Source organism: Pelecanus crispus, chromosome 1 (genome assembly GCF_030463565.1).
Source record: "Pelecanus crispus isolate bPelCri1 chromosome 1, bPelCri1.pri, whole genome shotgun sequence".
NCBI lineage: Eukaryota > Metazoa > Chordata > Aves > Pelecaniformes > Pelecanidae > Pelecanus > Pelecanus crispus.
The window spans coordinates 138,189,315-138,211,228 of record NC_134643.1 but is presented as its reverse complement, the minus strand read 5'-3'; the positions used below and the strand labels follow the sequence as shown (position 1 = coordinate 138,211,228).

The 21,914-nt window shown below is 36.9% G+C and overlaps 1 protein-coding gene across 4 annotated transcripts in view; it reads left to right on the top strand.

Moving 5' to 3' along the window:
- Window positions 1–21,914, top strand: part of CNKSR2 (connector enhancer of kinase suppressor of Ras 2) — a 220,153-nt gene that overhangs the window by 144,410 nt on the left and 53,829 nt on the right. For all 4 annotated transcript variants that reach the window (XM_075711816.1, XM_075711806.1, XM_075711798.1 and 1 more), the window contains 3 exons: window positions 17,671–17,719; window positions 18,574–18,746; window positions 19,957–20,030. In XM_075711816.1, the coding sequence (XP_075567931.1) occupies window positions 17,671–17,719; window positions 18,574–18,746; window positions 19,957–20,030 (296 nt within the window). The remainder of the gene's footprint in view (window positions 1–17,670; window positions 17,720–18,573; window positions 18,747–19,956; window positions 20,031–21,914) is intronic.

Here is a 21,914-nt window from a genome sequence, read left to right as displayed (position 1 = left end):
ATCACTGATCTGCAAGACTGGTATTCCCAATCTAATATTTTGTATCTTGCACTCTTTGTTCTTAAATATATAACATTGTGTATGGCTGGCCATGTTGAAACATACAACTTCTTGGGTATGCTTGCTGAATAATCTATGTCTCTGAAGCAACCCTAAGTATGAAATACCAGAGAGTAAAGGGTCTGGGCCCGCAAATTGGGCCCTTGTGATTCCCAAGTCCATAGCATCCAGGAATCTGGGGTCTGCTGTGGAATGGAACTACCAAAACCCTTGTTTTTAAATTATGTTTTTAATATACATATTCTGTGAAATAAAAAAAAATACCAACACTGCACATTTATTTTCTTTATTTTTTTCTCTATTTTCTTTTCCCTTTTTTCTGAATTTCTTGGAATGGAAACCATGCTGCTCACTTCAGCATTCAGGTCTCGTGTCACTCACTGGTCTTTGATTCTGTTACCTTTATTCAATGTTTTTATTCTTTTTTGAGTCCATTGATATAAATGTTAAATAATTTTGGACTAAGAATGCATCCCACTAGTTAATGATGAATTCCCCTTACAGTTCCAGGCCTCTTTCCTTTTGAATTTTGCAGCCGTTGACATGTGCAGGTTGATTACCTTTTTACCATGAAGGTTTTCTGCAGAAAAGCACCTTTTACAATTATGCTGACTTCAACTCCTTGCTTCTACTGCTTTTATACATGGCTTTATAGAAAAGAAGTCTTTGATCAAAAAACTACACTGATGAATTAAATTACCACAACAGAAATGGTATGTTTTTGTGCTGTAAACAAAGTGGATGGTGTTAAAAAATTACCATGGTAATTCAGAAGTGGGTGGTTGTTGTTAATTTGCTAAAAGTTATTTTGAAAAAGGCCAGCAGACTCAAATTGTTATATTCTGAAGTGATCACAAGAATGTGGCAGTCTAGCATTTTCCAGACTGTCAGTATACTAAATTTGCATAAAATCACTGGGTTTAACAATTTTGTTTATATTGTTGACCTGCCATTACAAGCGAAAACTGGGTGGTCAAAGGAGCATTTCAGTTATGGCCTTGAAAAGTGAACAGCGTTTACTTGTGTCCACTGAACATAACTGATGTGATAGCAAAAGAAAAAGTGATTTGTGTTATGTCTGTGAAATAATCATCTCTTCTATCCACTTATGGTATTTTTTTAATCCTCACATACAAAGTCTCTTCACCACTTTGCTTTGTTTTGTTTCCCGTTCCAGAAAGTGTTTCCAGCGTAGGTTGATTCCTAGCCAAATTGTTGTTTTTACATTCTATTTTTCTTCCTCAGTATTGCAAAAGAAATACCAACATAGAGTGTTAATGTTTTTATTAAGCCAAGGCAAACTGTTTGAGCTGTTGCTAATCTAGTGTGCAAGCAGGTGTTCAATGTGATCTATTACTGTAGATATAAAACTGTGCAGTTAAAATTGTCTTGGACCTTTGGGGCCCAAGAGATGAAAGCTCTGACACGTGATCACAGTTTTTCAAGTTCATTGTGTTATTCTGTATAGGAATTTCCTTGGTACGTTGTGCTTTGTTTTCATTACAGGAAAATAATGTGGTTATTTAGGAGGGAGATATTGTCATGAGTCAAAAGAAGTTCCACATCAGGTTAATGATAATCTGCTCCTATCTGGATCAATACAACTTTCCCTTGGTCTAGAAATAGCATTGCTATGGAAAGAAAAGGTTGCAGCCTATTGTATATAAGTAGGGAGTTACACAAGAAAAAGTAACCTTGCTTATAAACTGTTTCCAAACCTACACCAATAAACTTATATTATTGACCTTGTTCCTTCTCCCTTCCTGCCTCCCATCCCTTTGCCTTTTCCAGTGTATGCTCACTTGTTCATATGTATTTAGCAATACCTAATCATAGAATTATAGAATCGTTTAGGTTGGATAATGACTTGGTTGTCATAGGAAAAGTAACAAAAAAGTAACAGCTGATAACCAGCCTATTTAAAATTGTTTAATTAATTGCAGTAGTTTTCTTGGTCATTTTAATTGTATTTGAAAATAAAGTAAATTTAGTAGCAAGATGTACCGTTTAAAGTTCATACATCTGGAACAGGTGGCTCAGGAACAGATGCAGGAAAGAAATGAAGGATTTGTTCTGTAGGGATTTTGCTGAATCTACATGTGTAGATATATACACATGCACTATCTTTAATGTTCCAGTTTTACTTTAAATAAGGGAGGAATAAAATAAAAGCCATCAGTTGGAGTTTTTTTGCTGCAAATGCAATGAAGTTGGTGCACCTTTGGCAAACTTCTTTTTTTTTCCTCTTTAGCGATGTGTGACTATCCATGTGGTTGGAGTGCAGCTCGGTGACTCTTAACTCACATAATTGATTTCAGTACTTGTTGCAATGAGCACCTACAGAGAGCCAAGCACTCTCCTTTCTACTCTGCCAGTGAGATGACACTGAAGCAACGATGGCAAGGGGTTTGGCTGGGGTTGCAACTTCTCTGCCATTCCCCGTGAGGTTGCCACACTGGTTCAGCTCAGTGGGTTTGCTCAGCAGAGCTGGTGGGTCTGCATCAGTCAGGGCATGCAAAGTTCAATTGGTTGCAACAGTGATCTCGTTGAACATACTGTAAGTGAAGAAGATTTGCTTATGGGCCTATTGCAAAAATCACGTTTTAGCTGATAAGATAAATTGGAAAGGAGACAGTAACTTTTAAGAAAAATAACTTTTCTACTTAAATGATGCATATTTCCAGATATTTCTTGCTTCCCATCCACCCCTCCAGAGGAAAATACAGGAAAATGCTTTTTAAAAGTTCAGTTCAAAATGTATGTATTTAGGTGTGTTCTCAGTACAAAGAAGAATTTACCAAGAGCTCATGATTTTGAAAACTTTGAAGTCTAACTCTACTTAAGTGGTTGATTTTCTCTTACTCCTCCTATTCCTCTCTGCAGAAAGGCTGAAAGGAAGGAAAAAGAGAAGGTACTTGAACATAAAGTACCTACATTTTTAATAAAAATTCTTGAATACACATGTATTTATAAAACATTTTAATTGTAGTACTCAGTAACTAGCATTTAAGAAAGTGCAGAACATATGTGTATTAGTTTCCTAATAAACTTATGCACAAGCTACCCCATCAATTTTTTGCAAAAATCGTCTGAATAGAAATGGCATCTAATAAGCACTATATACTGGAAAACTGTTTACCAAAAAAAACCCCAAAACCACCCCACAGAAAAACTAGCAGTTTATTATAATTGTAAGCATCACAGTAGTTAAAGAATTTCTGTTTGGTGAATTTTTGTTATGGATATTTGTAATTAAACAAAAATGTTTGTAGAGAAAAAAGTTGAAAATCAATTGCACAGATTTTAAGTAGGTGTCTGAAATGTAGAATGTCATTTTACCATTGCAACAGATGGAGTTGGTACATTTTCTTCTTCAAAATGTTTGAAGTCCAACTATGGCAGGACTTAAATATCAAGGCTCCCTTTTCCTTCCTCTCTCTGTTTTCACAATTGTCTATAGTTAGACTTGTAATTAGTATAGAATAAAAGTCTAGCAGTTGATATCAAAGTCCAGTTTAACCTAAGTGCATAGTGAAAAATATTTTCCATAAGCATTGCCATAATTTCTGTTAACATTTGAATTATTATTGCTTCTTCTCTGCGGTCTTTCATCTCCGTTTAAATATTTGTATTAAAATAATACTGAAGCTTGCAGAATGATTACAGGCTTACAGGCATCAGTCAGAAACAAAGGAAATTTTAAATTCCTTCTTGAAAATGTACTTGTAAGCAATACTTGATTTAAAAAAATTATACTTGTGTTAAAGTTAAAAAGCATTGACATTTTTATATTCCCATCTAAGAAACTGCACTGGATTTCAAATAACTGTCCAGAAATTAAATGAACATCATGAAGAGTTTTTGAAATATTTCATAATTGTTAAAAATTTCAGTCTATCTATTACAACAGTAAGAAAGGATTAAAAAGCTCATTTCTCTGCTGCTTTGTTGCAGATTGGCCCTTCTAAATTCAACTGTGCATGCACTATCTTCCACTGTAAAGGCAGAAAAACACAAACCTCAACTGAAAATAGCACATATACTGTTGAAATTTCACAAGTGAATAAATTGTCATTTTTCATGATGTCTAGCCTTTTCAAAAATAGCTCTGTCAGATTGGACTGCAAGTAGACTGCCGGGAGCCTCAGTGGAACAAGTCCAATAGTCTGAACTGCTGTGATGCCCTAGTTTCTTCTCAAGTACTTGTATGTTTGTGAAGGTCCAGCATAGCTTGGCTCTGGTAAAAACTAAACACTGGGATATCCCTCTCCGCAGGTAACTGAAGCATTTATGACATTTACATTCCTTTCTTCTCTAGGTTACACTGGTCATATCTCACCTTAGTTTTTGTAGCCTTACGGGGATGTAGGAGAGCATTTTGGCTTGTTATACAACTTCAACTCCTCCCATCAATGAGCGTCTAACAAGGAAATAAGGCTGTGACAGTATCTAGGTCCACGTGCGTGGAAATGAAAGGAGTTTACTGTTCTGCAGTAGAAAAAAGAGCTGAATAGGCTTGTGAAGTTATAGAATAATCTTATTTGGAGTTCTTTTAAAAGACTCAAAGTCTATTCAGAGGCAAAAGTGCTGGTAAAATGTTTCATATAATACTGGTAAAATGTTTCATATAATGCAGCGCATAGTAGAATATCCAATTTTGTTATGAAGGCATCATGAGCACCTAGCTTGTATCCATTTCTCTTGTCAGCTTCCTCTAGTATAGTTCAAGTATAGAAGGCCTTTTGCTCTGAGAGGCAATTGGAAGGAACAACAAAAATTCAGTAAGGGGAAGACGGGTAAGAGGAAAAAACGTAATGGAAAATTCTTATCTAGTGCCTTCATGAGTCTGAAACACCGTCATGTCCCACAGCCACAATCATCCCATTGATTGTAGGCAGCTTTGAATGCCTGCACATTGGCAGATGTTGGGTTTTTCTTTCAGTTGGAGACTCGTGGTTTTATGTATCTGATTCAGACAGAAGAGCAGCATCTCTCACGTTCTCAAGCTGGAACATTGGTTCCAGCCCTTGGCCAGCTTCTTCACTCCAAAAAGAAACCACCTAAATGACATTATATGTATTCCTTCCTTTGAATGCAGCACTTTATAAATGTAACAAGCACAAAACAGGTAATAAAAATTGTAGTTAAGTTGTTAAAATCAGTGTAGGAACTTCGTCTAGGCTATAAGTGAACTGTGTGGCATATTATAAAAAAAAAAAAAGGCGAAACAGTTAAATAGGCCTTACTCCACATGTTATTTGTAACAATTGGAGTGTTGTGGCATGATTGTTGTGCTAAAAGGTAAATCTCGATATTCCATCGGGTTTGGTAAAAATCTGGTCCGAAATAAATCTTCTACATTTCTGAGAGAAAAGGCAAGAGAGAAACAGCATATAAATTCCTTGCTAATGGAAGATGGGACTGTATTATTTTTAGACTAGCGCAATCAACATAGAGGAATAGAGAGGCCTCCTGGGTCTAGTCCTCTGCTATTGCAGTTAATCACATTCATTTAATCCTGTTCAGATATGTATTAAACTCTACATTCAAACATGGTATGAATTGCTGTTGCTAATGATGGGACCAGTAAAAGGTGGTAAACTGGGTGAATGGATGTCCAGTTGTCACAATTCAAAGAAAAATGTTGGACAGAGGGGAGCAAAGAGAACAAAATTATAATTAGCCTGCCAGCAGGAGAAAGGCATCACTCCTAATGAACTTGCCACAGAAAAAAATCCAAATGCCTCAGAAACCAGCATAAAGTGCATAGGATAACAGGGTAATTCAGGCTGGGAGGGACCTCAGGAGGTCTCTACTCTGGTCTTTGGCTCAAAGCAGCACCAGCTTTGAGGTCAGACAAGGCTTCTCAGGGCTTTGCCTAGTCGGGTGTTGAAAACCTCCTGAGATGGAGACTGCACAAACTCGTGGCCAACCTGCTGCACTGCTTGGCTGTCCTCATGGCAAAAAAGTTGGAGGTGAGCAATAAAATAGATTTCAGCAGTAGCTGAGAGGTTAGCAACTTGCTCGGGTTTAAGGCATAGTTTCTGTTGTTTCATTGCTGTTTAGCTAAAATCATCTTGTGAAAGTGCCTCAGTAATCTCACATTTGTTTTGCCAGTTCTAGACTCTCGGTCCTTTGAACTCAAGACTGAAGAGAGTGGATGTGCATATGCAGCTTTTATACTTGAGTTCTGGTTAAGCATCCATTTTGTGAAATAGTAATATTTCGTCTCCTCAGGAGGGAGTGCTAAGTTCTTTTAATTATATGGAATAATATCTGCATTGTTCATGAGGAATATTATTCCTGTCACAGATGAGAGAATATTTTCACATCTGCATTGCCTCTCTTTGAAAGAAGCAGTTAATACCATGAATTTTCTCTTACTGAGGAAGCAGTTGCCAAAATGAAATTTGAAGATATTGAATGTGGGGGATTTTACATCTATTTCTATATACTCTGTTATTTTTGTTAAAATCCAGAGTTAACTGTTGCAGCAAAGCAAAATGCTCTAGAGATGAGGTAAGATTGGTTTATGGGCCATCGTGAAGCACAATTGGAGTTTTTTGTGGAAAATTTTTATTTTAAACTACTTTATTATCTTCTTTCACATCTGACCATGAGGGAAAAAATGGCCTGTTATAATTTCTTTCCATGACGAAGCTGGGGAATTCTTTAAAAATGAGAGTTACTGTAAAGGTCATCTAGTCCAGCTCTGCCAGTCTAGATTTATTCCTTACTGCGTATGATATAATGCTCTGAAAGTGTAATTTTACATTGTCAAGAGATGTAGATCTATAGACTAATAAATCTCCCAGCTCAGAACATTTCCTAATTTCCTTTCACATCCCCATTCTGTATTTTTTCTGTTATCTATTTCAATTAATCTTTCCTGGTTGTATCCTGCTTTTATTGCCCAATAGAGGTAATAAAAAAAATTTTGCCTTTGTAGGTATTAACATTGTGCGTACATCAGTAAGCTACATTACCTGTAGCTGGTACAATCACAATAGCACAGTTGAGATTTTTTTTTTTTTTAATGTAGAATAAGTGATTTAGTCGCTCGGTTATTCCCCTTTGATAAAGAAGAGATTAAGTGCAGCATATTGTAGTAGAGAAGTGTATGTCAGGCACTGCACAGAGGGGACTCAGCCTGAGTTATCACTGCAATATGGTGGGGAGTGTCACATCTGTGAGACCTTAGATCTAGGTCCTGACTTCTCAACTGGCTCCTCGCTGTATTCCTTTCTGCACGAGGAAAAGAGAGGTGTCAGGACTATGAAAGCAGTGAACCAAGGACACAGGCCGGCATGCATCATGAAATGTGGCATTCTAAAAAACTTGTACTGAGTGGTGAAAAAGTTGTTTGAATTAAGGGAGCACAGATGCCCATTTCAGAGTCCCATTTTGTCAAAATGCTTTGACAAGCAGCACAATTGTTTCTGAACAAGTGATTTTTTCAAAGTAGTGGTTTTGACTCCGCAGGAGTCTCTGCCCCATTCCTCTGCCCGCTTACACGGCAGTGGCCCCTCGAGCCTGTTGCTGACACATAATGTGGGAGATTGTATGGTTGCACCTGGGAGGAAAATGGCTCTTTGCAGCAGTGCAGCTCCTGAACAGAAGCTGTTTTATTAGGTGTTTCTATTTTACTGGAAAGAAGTGCTTGTTGCTTAGCGCCTGATCTCTGAGTCAGCCAATCCATCTCTGCTACTGTGCTGTGGAGGAAAAAAAACTCATATTTTTCATATAGAGATAACTGCTTTTTGTCTGTTTCTCAAGTATATCCCTTGGCTTTCAGATTAACCCAGGTAGACAATATTTCTAACACTACAGAATTCTGACTGAAATGTAAAACTAATTTTGTAAGCTGGTTTGTACCCATAAGATCACCATAGCCAGCACAGAATTAAAAAGACCTACTGTTATCTTTCCCCACCTTCTGAGAAGTGCTGTTTCATCTTATGCTTAGAGGAAATTTTACTGAATTCCAGCAAGTAATGTGACTTTTATCCTGGAATGAACTGTTCTTTTTCTACCTTAATTCATAGGTGCAATGGAAGTGTTTGGTATGAGTTTTAACAGAATGTATAATGGCTGAGGTACAAACACTCTTTCCCTCATTTCCCCATGGAAACGTCCCCTCTGTTCAAGATCCTGTTACTTCCTATAGGCAAGAGCTACCTGAATTCAGCCCTGATATGTAACAATTACTACAGCTATTGCTGCAAGCTATTCCTCGTAGCATGGTGCAACGATAAAGAGGCACAAAGCACTACGCTCTGGAAATGTCATTTTAGTCCTGAAGGGTACAAATGCCAAGAAATCTCCAAGCCTTCGAAATTATTATAAGGACATGTCCTTAACAGTAATGTAACCAGTAGATAAGGTTTTCTCCTGATGAATAGTACTACTTAAAAGGAGAAAATTTGGGTTTGTATGTTTTATCTTGTAGAGATAAGCAAGGAAAGCATTTTGGTGGCTGTAATTTGTCTCGTGCATCTCCTTTGCTAAGACTGCTTCTTTCACACACAACTGTGCACTAATTTCCAGTTTCACCAAAGCCTTTGTAAACTCCCTAGCTCCAGAAAAGTACAATTTTCTGTTTTATTGATTTTTCACCAAAAACTTAACATTTTTGGAAGTCAGAATGAGTTTTGGGTTTCTTTCACTGAAAGAATATTATGCCCAAGTGCTAACAGAGAATAGCTTGCAAGACTGTATCTTCCTTAAAGCAAAAATCTGTTTTCTCAGTTCTGCTCTCGTTCATTACAGAGCACCTACATCCCCTGCACTTTTCTCTGTCACACAGTCAGACTGAGCAATATGAAAGAGGTCATGCCGAGGGACACAATCAGAAGTGTTGCTAACCGCTCCTACAGAAGGAGCTGCGTATGTACTGTTTTCATCATAAGCAAGTGCCTAGGTGTTGTAGGGGGGCATGAGACCTTTATTTTAAGCTAATGATTTTTCATCTAGAAAGACCATAGGCCCAATGCAAGATTTTGTTAGTGCCTGGGGTCGACTTCTGTGGTGTTTTATAAGTTTTCTCCCCAGAAGGTCCAGGATCTGTTCCATGCTGTGCCACAGATCACTTCTCTAATCTAACATAGATGACTTGCAGAGTAAGTTTCTTAAATCTGCTTGTATAGTCTTATTGTTTAGATAACATACTTTAGATAAACATACAGAGGAAAACCTACCTTTCCCGTGAATAAGACAGAAATTTTCTAAGCAAAACCAGATTTTTCCTGGAGGAAATTGCGTTGTTTGAAAGAGCTTTGTTTGACTGACTGATATCAGTGGAGGGGCAACACAGCAGGGCAAGAGCAATCCACGAGGCTTCTGGAGTGCATATGGGGTGACTCGTCTCAGTGATACTTTGTGAAAGGACAAGAGGCAATGGACATAAATTGAAATACAAGAAATTTCATGTAAACATAAGAAAAAAATACTTTTACTGTGAAGATGGCTTAACTGGAGCAGGTTGCCCACAGAATTGGTGGAGTCTCCATCTTTGGAGATATTAAAAACCCAGCTGGACACAGCCCTGAGCAACCTGCTGTAGTTGACCCTGCTTTGAGCAACAGGGTTGGATAAGACAATCTCCAGGGGTGCCTTCCTGCCTCAGCCATTTTGTGGTTTTCTGACTGGTCCATTCTCTTCAGTGAGAGAAGAAACTGAGAATGGCTCTGGGGTAGAAATCAAAATGAAGGGTTAAATACTTTTCTGTAATGAGTGATAATTAAGTTTCTTTTTCCTTCTTAAATGGATGCAGTTGAAACATACACAGTGATGGAACAACTGATGTATCTTGGACTTTTGCTGTTAAAGAATACGTATAGTTTTCAAACCCTCACTTTCTCTCTTGGATTACTTACTGTCAATAAAAGCAGTGTGCGAGATACCAAAATTACATGTTTCAGAGTAGATGTAGAGCAGAAGAATGATCTCAGAATAAATTATTCTAATGAAAAGCACTTGTCTAGTTTAACTTTTTATCCTCATTTGCTTCAGGCAGCTATGACACTGCTGCAGTCCTTGTTCTGTCATTCGAAAAGACAGTGGGGGAATATGAGAACTCTCATTTAAATTTGATACTGTCCAAAAATTTTACTGCTTCAGTATTTCAATTAAAGAGTCCTGTGGCTTAATGTCTAAGAAGGAGAATCTTTCCCTGGTGGTGTAAAGCAGGACCACTGTATATTATTTTCTCAACATGGCCTGAAGATTTAAAAAACATTTTAATTTTTCTAAGTTTTGCATGCACTATGCTACCAACTTTGCACAAACAATTTGCACTAGCTTGTGCAACTGCAAATTTGTATCCAGCTAATGCAACACTTGCCACAGAGCCCCCTCAAATTACAAGAAGTAGTTTAGAGATGGGAGAATGAATAAGAATCCTTGAACAGAAAAGCTGTCCTTGCTATCATGTTTCAGACAACCACAGTTGTGTCCTTAGCTAGCGTATTCTTCTTGGATAAGCAGCTGTAGGAACAGTTGTATGAAAAGATTAGACATCTTTGATATTATCAGCCCTTGTAGACTATGTAATAAGGAGAGTATCCCGCACAGGTAATGTAGCCACTGCCTACAACAGAGGCAGCTAGAAAGCTGGCAGTTTCAAGGTCTCAGGCTACATTTTTTACAGTAAAATGTTCTTAGCATATTCTTCTTAATGCTTTCTTTATCCTTCTGGTCACTAACAGAATGCATGTATTGGGAATTCTTGGTCAGAGCTCCAAAAATACTGGAACCCAGTTAGAGCTGTGACTGTGCATGGTAGATGGCATAGCCATGTACTGTAGATCTAGTAATTCCTAGAAGACTTTCATAAAGCTACCGTGGGGAAAGGAGAGAAGGAGCAGGAACAGGAACAAGGCCATTGGTTGTCAGGTAAATGTAGAAAATTATCTCATCTGAAATTGACTTTTTGGCTGCTGCCAAGAAAACTATTGCTTTGCCAACTTTTGCAATTCATTTGGCCTTAGTATTGCAACACTTTTTTGCAGTTCTGAAAAAGCAAAACTAAGGGAGGAGGAGGAATATAGTGTGTAGGATAACATACCAAGCCATGAATTCTGGAATGCCTTCTTCCAGTGACTGTTAATACGTCTGTGCCTCTCACAACCCATTTGACAGAACCAGTGATTCATGCTTCTCTCTGCCTGAGGCACCTGCCATTTAAAAGAGAAATATCCACAGGATATTTAGTATAATGATTCTTCCTTACTTGTTGGCATTATTTTGTTTGTACTACAAAAGCTCACTTTTAGAAGTCTGTTCATATATAATGTTTGTACTGTGTTTTAGTATTAAATGTCTTAGCTAGAACCTTAGTGATTGCTGTCCTTTTAAACCCAGGTATGGTATTTTTATTATAGAGTGTACTCAAGAGCAGGGAGAGCTGTGCAGGGAAAGCAGAAGTATCTGTTACAAAAGTACCAGAAGATCAAGATTTGATTCAATAAATTTTGGTTTTGAGAGGCAAGACTGAAGGTTTCAGGGCATCGTTAATCAACTGTGGCATCCTTTGTAAATCACTTTTCATTCCAACTCACCATGGATTTGTGAATTACTCGCATATGAAGACTGTTTTGTCATCAGCGTGTGACTTTAGCATTGGGAATATTTCTGCATCTGCTTTCATAAATTGACTGCTGTGCTTTTGTATTAGATTTTCTTTCACATGGACCATCCCATTTACTGTATGTGCATTTTACCTATGTGATTACAGGAACAGAAGTATTCCCCCTAACACACCCTGCATGACCTGACAAATCAGATATGCCAAGCATGAGATTTTTTGCAGATATCCATTCTGTTAGCAGTCTCTGAACCCCAGTCAACACACAAAACTATTCAAACAGGGCAGTGAAGTCTTTGTCTTCCTAAATAGCATCATAAGTTAGAGCATAGTCTTGCCTTAACCCACATTTTAGTAGGTTCCCTTTTGAGTGTAATTTCACCCATAGACGCTTCATTTGACCCTTAGCCCTGGTAACTGATTCCTTCAGAGCATCAAGTCATCCCTCGTCTCTTCTCTCTTATGCCAATAAAGTCCTGTGTGGCCCAGCTTCAGCCCTTGTTCCAAAAACTGCCTTGCAGATGCCCTGTGTGGACTCAGCTAGCTTTGAGACCTAGCTGACTATAAACAGTAATCTATTTGCTTATTTTGAGGGCTAAACATAATAACAGATCAATACCTGCTCCTGCTGTAAGCAAAACAGTTATCTGTTGTGAATGAAATTCTGCTGATGATTGGCAGGAGGTTTCAAACTTTCTGAGCTGCCAGAGGTCTTCTCTCATCATACCTTTGTAACAGAGTCCTTGAAAACTGTATATTCCACAAATATCCATGAAAATAATTAATACATCTATCATTAGCTCTTATTGGAGACTGAGCAAGATGGTAAACAAAAAAGATTTTGGCAAAATCCTCTGTTGGGAATACCCTTAAGCTTGAGTTGTTAATAGTGATGGATAGTGTGACAATGTAATATAAGTAGCTTTGAATTTTTCCACCTTTTCACTTTTCTTTTAGCTCTGAAATTTTGGATCTCAACACCCCAAATGCAGAGAAGCATGTATATGTTATATCAAAACTGAAAACAGAACATTGCCAGTGTTCTCAAAGTACTGAGTGTGAGAGATCAATCAAATAATTAGCAGCACCAGCTTTCATTTTCTTCCAGATATTGGCTTTTTCATCTGCAGCAGAAAGTTCCAGTAATCAGAAATGTTACAAGCTACTCTGCTGAAACTAGAGAAAGTTATCTTACAGTGACAGAGAGGAACTGTCTGACTGTAAATAGTTCCTTAGTGTCTAAACTTGCAGCTTGAGAAAAATTGGATTTGACTTGAGCTCTCAAAAAAACTATAAAGATAACCTGCCATTTTCCTTCCCAATCAGACTGAGCTCAACCTCAGGTATAAAAATTGGAGATTATTATTTCCATAACCTTGTTGTCTCTTCCAGCTTTCCAAAAATAAGTGAGTGGAAAATCTCTGAAGAAAAGTTAAGAAACAAATAAGCACTTGAAAGATGATTTTAGGAGCTGTCAAATTTAGTACTAATTGCTGCGGCCAGTCCAGATCTTCAGAGAAGCTTCAGTTATGGTCTTTTTTTGGTAGACCTACAAATTCTGTAACCATAAAGGAGTTCATTTAACTATTAGAATATATCTATTTTTTGGACATGGATGTCATGTTCTGTTGGTCAGACATGGAATTTATATGAGATCTTAGAGAATCTCTTATATAGGAATAGTTTGACCCCAAATCTTTCAACTTCCTCCTCAGACTCTTGAAATTAGGCAAAACAACCAGTCCTCCCAAATCAATAGTTCTGATAACCAGTCTGCTTGTCTTCTAGTTTTGAGGTATCAACTGGATTACAAATTTTCTAACTTTCATCATAACATGACTTTTATCAAATATTCATCTCTCCTTATAGCAGTTTCACTCCAATTTAATATTGGTATTAGAAGCTCAGTTTATTAAGTTTCCTATGTGGCATGAAACAAATAAATTAATTGAAATTTAAATTATTGAACACTTTTATTTAAATACGTTTTTCCAAATAGAGAGCTATCAAATTACTACTAAGTAGTTCATAATAAATACTCACATTTTCAGGCTTCTGAATGTTAATGACTAACTTTCAACCTTGCTTCTCTTCTGAGCTTCTGAGCACTTCTATACAGAAGTGTGGTGCTAACCAAGAATGAATACTTTATCCCAAGAGCTAAAAACAGAAAGAAACCTAGATAGCTCTCTGAGGATGAGAGAAAAACATGATAGTCTCATTTCTTGAAAATTTTGTGTTGTACGTACGAAGATGCTGTTGCATGATTGTGTGCGTACAGATATTGTTGATAATACCATATATATGTGATTATTTTCTTGCTAAAGGAACAAATACAGTTATAGGTCGTTGGTGACCTCTTTTTTTAGTGTGAGCCTCCACCTTGAAGGTTTTTACTATGTAGCTGTATTACTGCACTATAATTCTAAAAGCATGGAAAGGCATACCATTGGGCAGATTGCTATTTACAGTTGTGCGGTCTTCTGATGGTCTTTCAGAACTCTGTCAATCATTTTGAAGAGTGTTAAAGTAAATATAACCCACGTAGCAAGTTTGGTAATGAACAGTTTCAGGAAGAGAGGAACTGTTATGGCTCTTCCATGCAGAATGAAATCTCCATTGGCTGATGGGATGTGCAGCTAAGCCCTCAGAAAGGTAGAGCTAGAGGTGGGCTAGCACCTTTGCTAAAAAAACCCAAAACATAGCAAAAATCCCTTAATGAATGATGTTTTGTTCCTCTTGAAATACATGTGCTTTGGAGGCTGCTGACAGCAAAGGCAGACATATATATACCTGAAATGTTTCTTTGATATTCTACTTAGGCATGCATTTGGCAGAGGGCTTAGTTTAGGTATACTATTAAATATGACAAGCTCAAACATCACATATTACAGGAGAAAATTATTGCATTCAAAAAACTGAGGCTCAGGGTATTCAAGGGAGTTTTGATATGTGTTAAACATCAAGTGACACTTCTGGATAATGGAAAGTTTTGCTAATTGTATTTTGGGCAACTGGAAAGCATATAATCCAGAATATGATTAAACAGTTTCAAATTTTCTTCAAATTTCCGTTTGGGTTAAGGTATCCATCTATTTCATCTTTTCAGTGGCAGTCTTGTTTCCATTTTATTTATTATTTTGAATTGTTAACAACTTTCTTTAAAATAGAATGCTGTTTTCTGTTTCATTTCATGCCTGCTTTCAGAATTAGTAGGAGAGATTAATTCTTGGAAACTAGGACAAGATGTATGTGAAAGCAGTTGCTCAAAGCTCAAGATGTATCAGAATCAAAATGTGGTGAACATATGTTGAAATCCAGCCTCGTGGGTGGGTGATTAAATGGTATCTTGCAGCAAACTTGCTTTAGTACAACTAAATGTCTGGCTTTGGTGTAAATCCATATTTTTAGGGTTTGTGACATTAAAAAGAGGTATTTATATTTCCGTATTTGCCACATCACTGAATTAAGTTGTAAAAGGGGACACATTATGGTGGCCAACATTAGGACAGGTCACTTAAAGAGGTTGTGGAATCTCCCTCTTTGGAGATAGTTGGATCTAGGCTGGAGATGACCCTGAGGAACATGATCCAGTGTTGCCTTCAAAGCAGCCTTGCTCTGAGCAGGAGGAAGGACATGACCTCCTTCATCATTCTGTGATTCTAAACAGCACTGAGAAAATGGCATTAAGCATTATCTCATAACTGGGAAGAGGCTGCAGATTGCATTTGATGATTTCCTAAAAAAAGCAACAGAAGAAACATTTTTAGATTTCATCCTCACTTGTTTTTTTTTGGATTACGTATCATGTGTGTTTGAAACTGAATGGCACTGACTAATGCACACTGTTTGTACATCTTCCGGGTAAAAAAAAAATAGCCTGAAGTCTATGTAAAATAATCTAAAGTGTTAGCTAAAATCACTGAAGTCAGTTGAATAGTTCCCAGGAACTTCACTTGGTTGTAGATTTTGTCCTTAATTATAATTTAATTTAATGAGCTAATTTAGAATAGTAACTGAATTTAATAAAACCTTTCTATTTTGCAATATGACATAATGTATGGAAAAATGGCTAGACATCTAAATTACATGCTGTCTTCCTATTAAAAACTGATACCCCTTCATTACCCTCCCTTCCCAAAAACTTGACTCAGAAGTTGTGAGGTGTGAGCTCACATTTGCAGGTTCAATTTACAGATGAAACATTTAATGAGAAGGCTTTTCATATTGTTCTCATCTGCTTTCAGAATCACTTATAAGAAAAGCAAGCAGAGATTTTCCTTTTCTGTTTTGGCACTGTGAAAGTATTAATGCAGAAAAGTTGAGCAGCAGAATGAAGCTGGGTTGTGAACTGAGAAGTGCTAAAGTTTTGGGTTTGTGCGTGTGTGTGTTTTTTCAACCACTTTGAATTAGGTAAGATTTTAAAAGCATCTAAGAGGGAGTTATTTACACACTTCTGCCCAGTCACTCCATTATTCCTGGGCCGTAAAGATTTCTCTTAGTCCTATGTAGGTCGATATATTTCATGTGACATAAGTTGGGATGGTGTTGCTGTCTTGGCTTGCTGAGAACTGGTGCTGATTGAATTGATACCAGTGGCAGAAGAAAAAGGACAAGAGCCGGGGAATGAAAACAAATGGGCTCCTTTTTCCTTCCCAGTGGAAGCCTATTTTGACCATCTTGAGGTGGCAATACAGTTGAGTAGCTTTGTTCAGTATGGTCTACAAGGGATCAGCACATCTACCGAGTCAGTTAATTTTTTATATTACACTTAATTATCGTTCTGTTGCTGGTAATTTATCCCCATGGACATGTTAGTATTTGCTGCTTGAGAATCTCTCAGCTGTGAGGGGAGACATCCCTTGGAAGCTGAGCCTGAGCCTCCTGCATGTGAGCTCAGGTGTACGGGAAGCAGGGAGGAAAAAATGAAAAGAAAAGCAGCTCCGTGAATTGAAAAGGGAGCCTTGTAAGCTGGTGTGAGGGTTTGTCTTATCTGCTAGGAACAGGATTTGGCTCACAGGGCTGTCAGTGCTTTTGCTCAGATTTATTTTTATCAAGTGGCACAAAAGCTTTGATTTTTTATTGATTCATGGTAAGCTGAAAGAAGAGGTTTTAATACTCAGACACTCTAAAGTGGCCTTTTCTTAGTTTCAGCACTAATACATTTGTCTATCTTTATAGAACACTAACACTGAAAACAACTAAAATCGTGTCTTTATATTTTGGACTGATTAATTACAGAATTATTTTTTTAAGTCGGTAGAGTGAAGGTGATTGTCTGAGTCAGTTTTTTAACAGAAATGACCGTAAAATGTGTTAATATGTATTGCCATTTTTAATAAGCTAGGATCTTAAGTAAAGGAGTAATTTCCATCCTGTCTCATTGCCAAGGCATTGGGTTGGTTCATGGGAGTGAATCAACTGGAGGGAAATACTTCCAGTTAAAACATGGTAAAAAATAAAGTGTTTTCTATTTCAGAATATTTATTTGGGAGACTTTTTCCCAGTTGTGATTTGGCAGAATTTTATTGGTGTCTTTAAAAATTTTAGGCCCCTCTTCTCTAGCAAATTGTCTGATGTTCTGAAGACCATCATACAAATGCCTTCACACCTGCATTAGACGGCATGTTAATTTTCATATTTGCATATTTATGTCAGGAAGACCTTAATTAGATGATGTGCTAGAAGTGCACGAGCTGGGTAGCTTCACTATTGTACTAACGAAAGGTAGACATTGATTCCTTATTAACAGAATGAGAGAAAAGCGACCATTTTAGAGAGAAACTTCAGTTGTTTTGGCAAACTAATTTTTGGTCTATTTTAAGATGTTTCACTGTGTGCTTTTGCTTTAAAGCCTTATGAAGGGATGAGCAAAAATTACCTTTTTTCTTAGCCCTAGAAGCCTGTTGGCTGGTGTTACCTGGTGATGACTTCAGTGTTCACAACGTTACACTTATTTATGATAAGGATGTGGTTGCATATATAAACACTGTATTTTCACTTCTTCCGTTTTGATTTTCTTGTAGACATTTCAGCAGTCTTCTCTACAGCAGAAAAGTAAAAAGAAGAACAAAGGTAAAAATTAAATTTGTTTTCATGTATTGGTAGGAAGGGAATTGCCAGCATTAATGTTTATAGTATTGCAGTATCTGAGGAACTAGAACTTGTTAGCTCCAATCCAATGTTTAATTCAGTTGATCATGCTGAGAAGGTGTTAGTCCGTTACTGATGCCTTATAGTTTCCTAATGCTCCTCTACCTGCGTGTATCTGCTGTTGTCTTTTTTTTGAGTACTTAGACTCCAGCCTCTTTGGGGCCAGGGCTGGTTTTTCCAACAGTGTGCATGTAATGCCTTACTGCGGCCCTTGCTCATTACCTAAGCTGCCAGGTAATTTATATCATAGTAAATTGTCCTCCTTTGATTTAGAAGTACAAAGGCCTTAGGAACTGTTTTCGTTGCAAAAGGAGCTGCAAAGAGAGGTTTTTGTAAGCCCGTGAAGTACTTACATAGTTGTATTTGGCAGCCAAGTGTGAAAGTACATGAATTTATATGCTGTGTGCTTAATCTGGTGTGAAATATTAATTTGTTGAAAATTACAAATAACCATTTTTCTTATTTTTAAATATCTCACCTTTCTTTTCTCTATAATGTCTTCTCTTTCTGTGTTGCTTTTTTTTTTTTTTTTTTTGTCTTATCCATAGAATATGAGCTCTGTGAGGTGCTGGACATGGTTTGTTTGTTTTTTAACTTACGGTGCCTTGCACAGACTTTGTGGTTGAAATAGAATGTTTGTAATAATTTATTCATGGCAAATTGAGGTTGAAATTTTTAATGAATTTTCTTGAGCAAGTATATAGTGTTTTCTGGCTAGCTGTCTTGTTGATTTAGTGGACAAGTCAAATGCTTTCACGTGAACTCGTCATTTTCAGCTCCTATTCCTGGTAAAAGCAAAAGACGGATCTCATGTAAAGATCTTGGTCGAGGGGACTGTGAAGGCTGGCTTTGGAAAAAGAAAGATGCCAAGAGTTATTTCTCCCAGAAATGGAAAAAATACTGGTTCGTCCTGAAGGATACATCTCTATATTGGTATATCAATGAAGAGGTAAGCATCTGTGCTCATTGTCTCAACAAATACCCTGTGTAGTGCTGTTGTCGTGATATAGTGGGAAGCCAGTGCTTATATATGCGAATAACTTTATTCACCAAAACAATCGTACTGAAATTAATATTAACTGCCTGTCTAAATTGCCATTAAGGTCCAGAAATATTTGGTCCTTCAAATTCACCTTTTACTACAGGGAGAAGTAATACACTTTCCTGTGCCCTGCTCTCACCAGTTTAGAATAAATCTATCCTCAAACCCTTGAAAGGGAAAAGGTAGTTATTTAATCCTGTCATTCAAGCTTAGTCATGGGAGTGTAAACTTTAATGATGTGCTGCCTGGCGTTCCTTGTTTATCTGTGCTAGTGAAATAGCCAAAACCTCTGGCAATTAAAGAAGATGCTTTTGTTTTCTCAGTCATGTTCTCCTGTTGTTCCTTCTTTGTAGCTTTTGATGATTTCAGTGCTCATGTATGCTGAACTTAAGAGCACTGGAGCAGCCCAACTGAATTGTGTACAGCTTTGATTGTGCAACATGTTCTGCATGAGTACTTTAGTATTTATATCAGCTTTAGCACAAAAGCTTTTTGCCAGTGAGATAGGAAACCTTAATTTTAAACCCAATTAGTGTCATTAGTAAATATCCTGAGATAAAATCATTGCCAACATGTGCATGCACTCAGTCCTGGACTTGTTCTTTTAATCACTGCAAGCATTTGTACATAACCTTTTTAAAATGTGATTCCCAACTTTTCCCTGAGCAGACAAAAAGCAAGTTGTTCCATGAACAGAGTTACCGAAGCCTGTTTTCCCACAGACTCATCCCGTTTGTGCCTTGATCCCAGCTTCAGATTAGTAATGCAGTAGGCTGCATTTCTCCTTACTAATTAGTCCATCTTACCCCCAAATTAACTAATTACAATAACTAATTGCCTGAATACGTTTTGTCATTTTGTATATTTTCAAATGCTGGTTCAGCTGTGAAATTGTTTGAGAAAACTCGGTATTTAAAATTGTATTTTACACCAAGGGATCCATCTTACTACTTTGGCAAAAGTCCCAGTGACTTCTGTGGGAGGTTTGCCAGAGCACAGCATACATTAGTGTTCTTTATGTAAGAAGCAGGCAAGTGAAAATATCTTTAAGTTTTCAGTGTGGTGGGGTTTTTTTCTGACACCTTAACAACAGTAATATCTAGAACTATCTTTGCAGGATGAAAAGGCAGAAGGATTCATCAGTCTACCTGAATTTAAAATTGACAGAGCCAGTGAATGCCGCAAGAAATAGTAAGTATGCTCAAAAATAACGCAATGATACAGTAGAAAAAGTGGAACAAAGAACAATGTTTTCCGTTAAAACAGTGACATAACGGACTTCATTACAATGATAATTTGGTTGTATCACAGAATAAGCTCATACAGAACAGGCAAATTCAGTGTGGTTTCTGTGTGCCATCTTTCCTGAAGAAGGTTTTTTTACTTTATCATTAATCACAGTGCTTGACTAGAGCAAAATGAATTAAGAGCAAGAAGGCTGCTTGGCTGCTTCTGTCCCTTTATTTTCATAGTTTTCCTTTCTTCTTTTGTTTCCTTTCTGTTTTCAGGGTGGTTTTTTGTTTGTTTGGGTGTTGGAGTGTGTGTGTGTGTGTGATACCTTTAAGTTTAATAAAGAGCTTTAAGTGTAATAAAGAGACCATCCAAATAAAAAAGTCCCCAAGTTCATGGCCAGGCATCAATTGTTAATGTAACTCCAAATTAGCATCATCTCAGTTTGCTGACACAGTGTATCAGTCCTGAGGCAGAATAAAAAAAGAGAATGACAGTGATTTGCTGTATTTTTGAGGTATGACCTAAAGGTCTCAAATAACTTTTCTTCTCACCTAGCTGTGTGTGCTGCTGTTCAGATTTGTGCCATTGCACAAATTCATTTCTTATTTAGATGCAAATTCAAGCATATGTAGGAATGTGACAGGTGCATACTCCCACAGAGGTATTTTTAGAGTAATTATTGTTGAAAACTTTTTGCCTTGCCTTCTAATGGTTTTTACTGTTCTTTTAAGTTTATCAAGACTGTGGAAGCCCTGAAATTTGTACAGAAAAGCAATTGCAAAAGTAAAATGGTACAATTTATAGTATATACAGTTCTAAAGAAGACACTGACCTTGTATCAGTTGGTCTATATATCTCTTCAGGATATATCTCTACTCCTCGTGATGGTCTCAAAGGGCAGAAAATGAAAACTGCGTTTTTAAAAAAAACATACATCAGCTTGGGCTTATTGTCCTGTGTCCTTAGGCTACATTGCTGATGTGCTTCATTTTTTCTTTTTTGTTGGGGCAGCAGCATAAAGTCAACTCATTTCTTCAGAATTGCACCCTGCCTAAATTGGTTTTTTTTTACATGATTTGATATCTACTGGATAGTAGAACATAAAACATATTACAATTCCTTGCTTAGGTGACAGATAAAGAAAAAATGACAGGTGCTGTAACAATTTTAAGAAGTCAAAGTTTTGGTCTCAGTAACTTGATGATGTCTTTCTAAACTGAGCAGATGTCACTGTACATCTGCTTTCATTTGCATAACATTGTATCATGCTCTAATGTGTTAGAGGAATTCTTTTTGTCTCAGTTTTACATTACCTTTGCTAGCAGTAACTTTTCTGGATATCAATTTCCTATTCCCAATTTCTTAAAAACTGTTTTCATATATTTACCTATATGTACACACACATATTGAAAATTGCAAGCATGACACACGTGAAGAACATCATTACCATTTTTCTGAGACACAATGGATTAGAGAGAGTGAGAATTATTTTATTATATTATATATATCTTTTTATATCTATAAAATCCATTGTGTCTCAGAAAAATGGTGATGATGTTCTTCATGCATCATGTTTGCAGTTTTCATTGTTTTCTTTGGGACAGTTATGCATTCTTTATTCTTATTTTAAATGAGAGACCTTCAGACTATTCTCAGAAATTATTCTTCTCTACTGTAAATTATTAATTACTTTCAGATACATTTTCTGTATCTTCAAGTACTTCACCATAAATCTTTATCCAACATAGTTAAAAAATTCTTTCTAGTAATTTATTTCATATTATGTATGAAATGCAGTAATTCTCTCAGCACAGTCATGTTGATTACTTTGGTGGAAAGAAA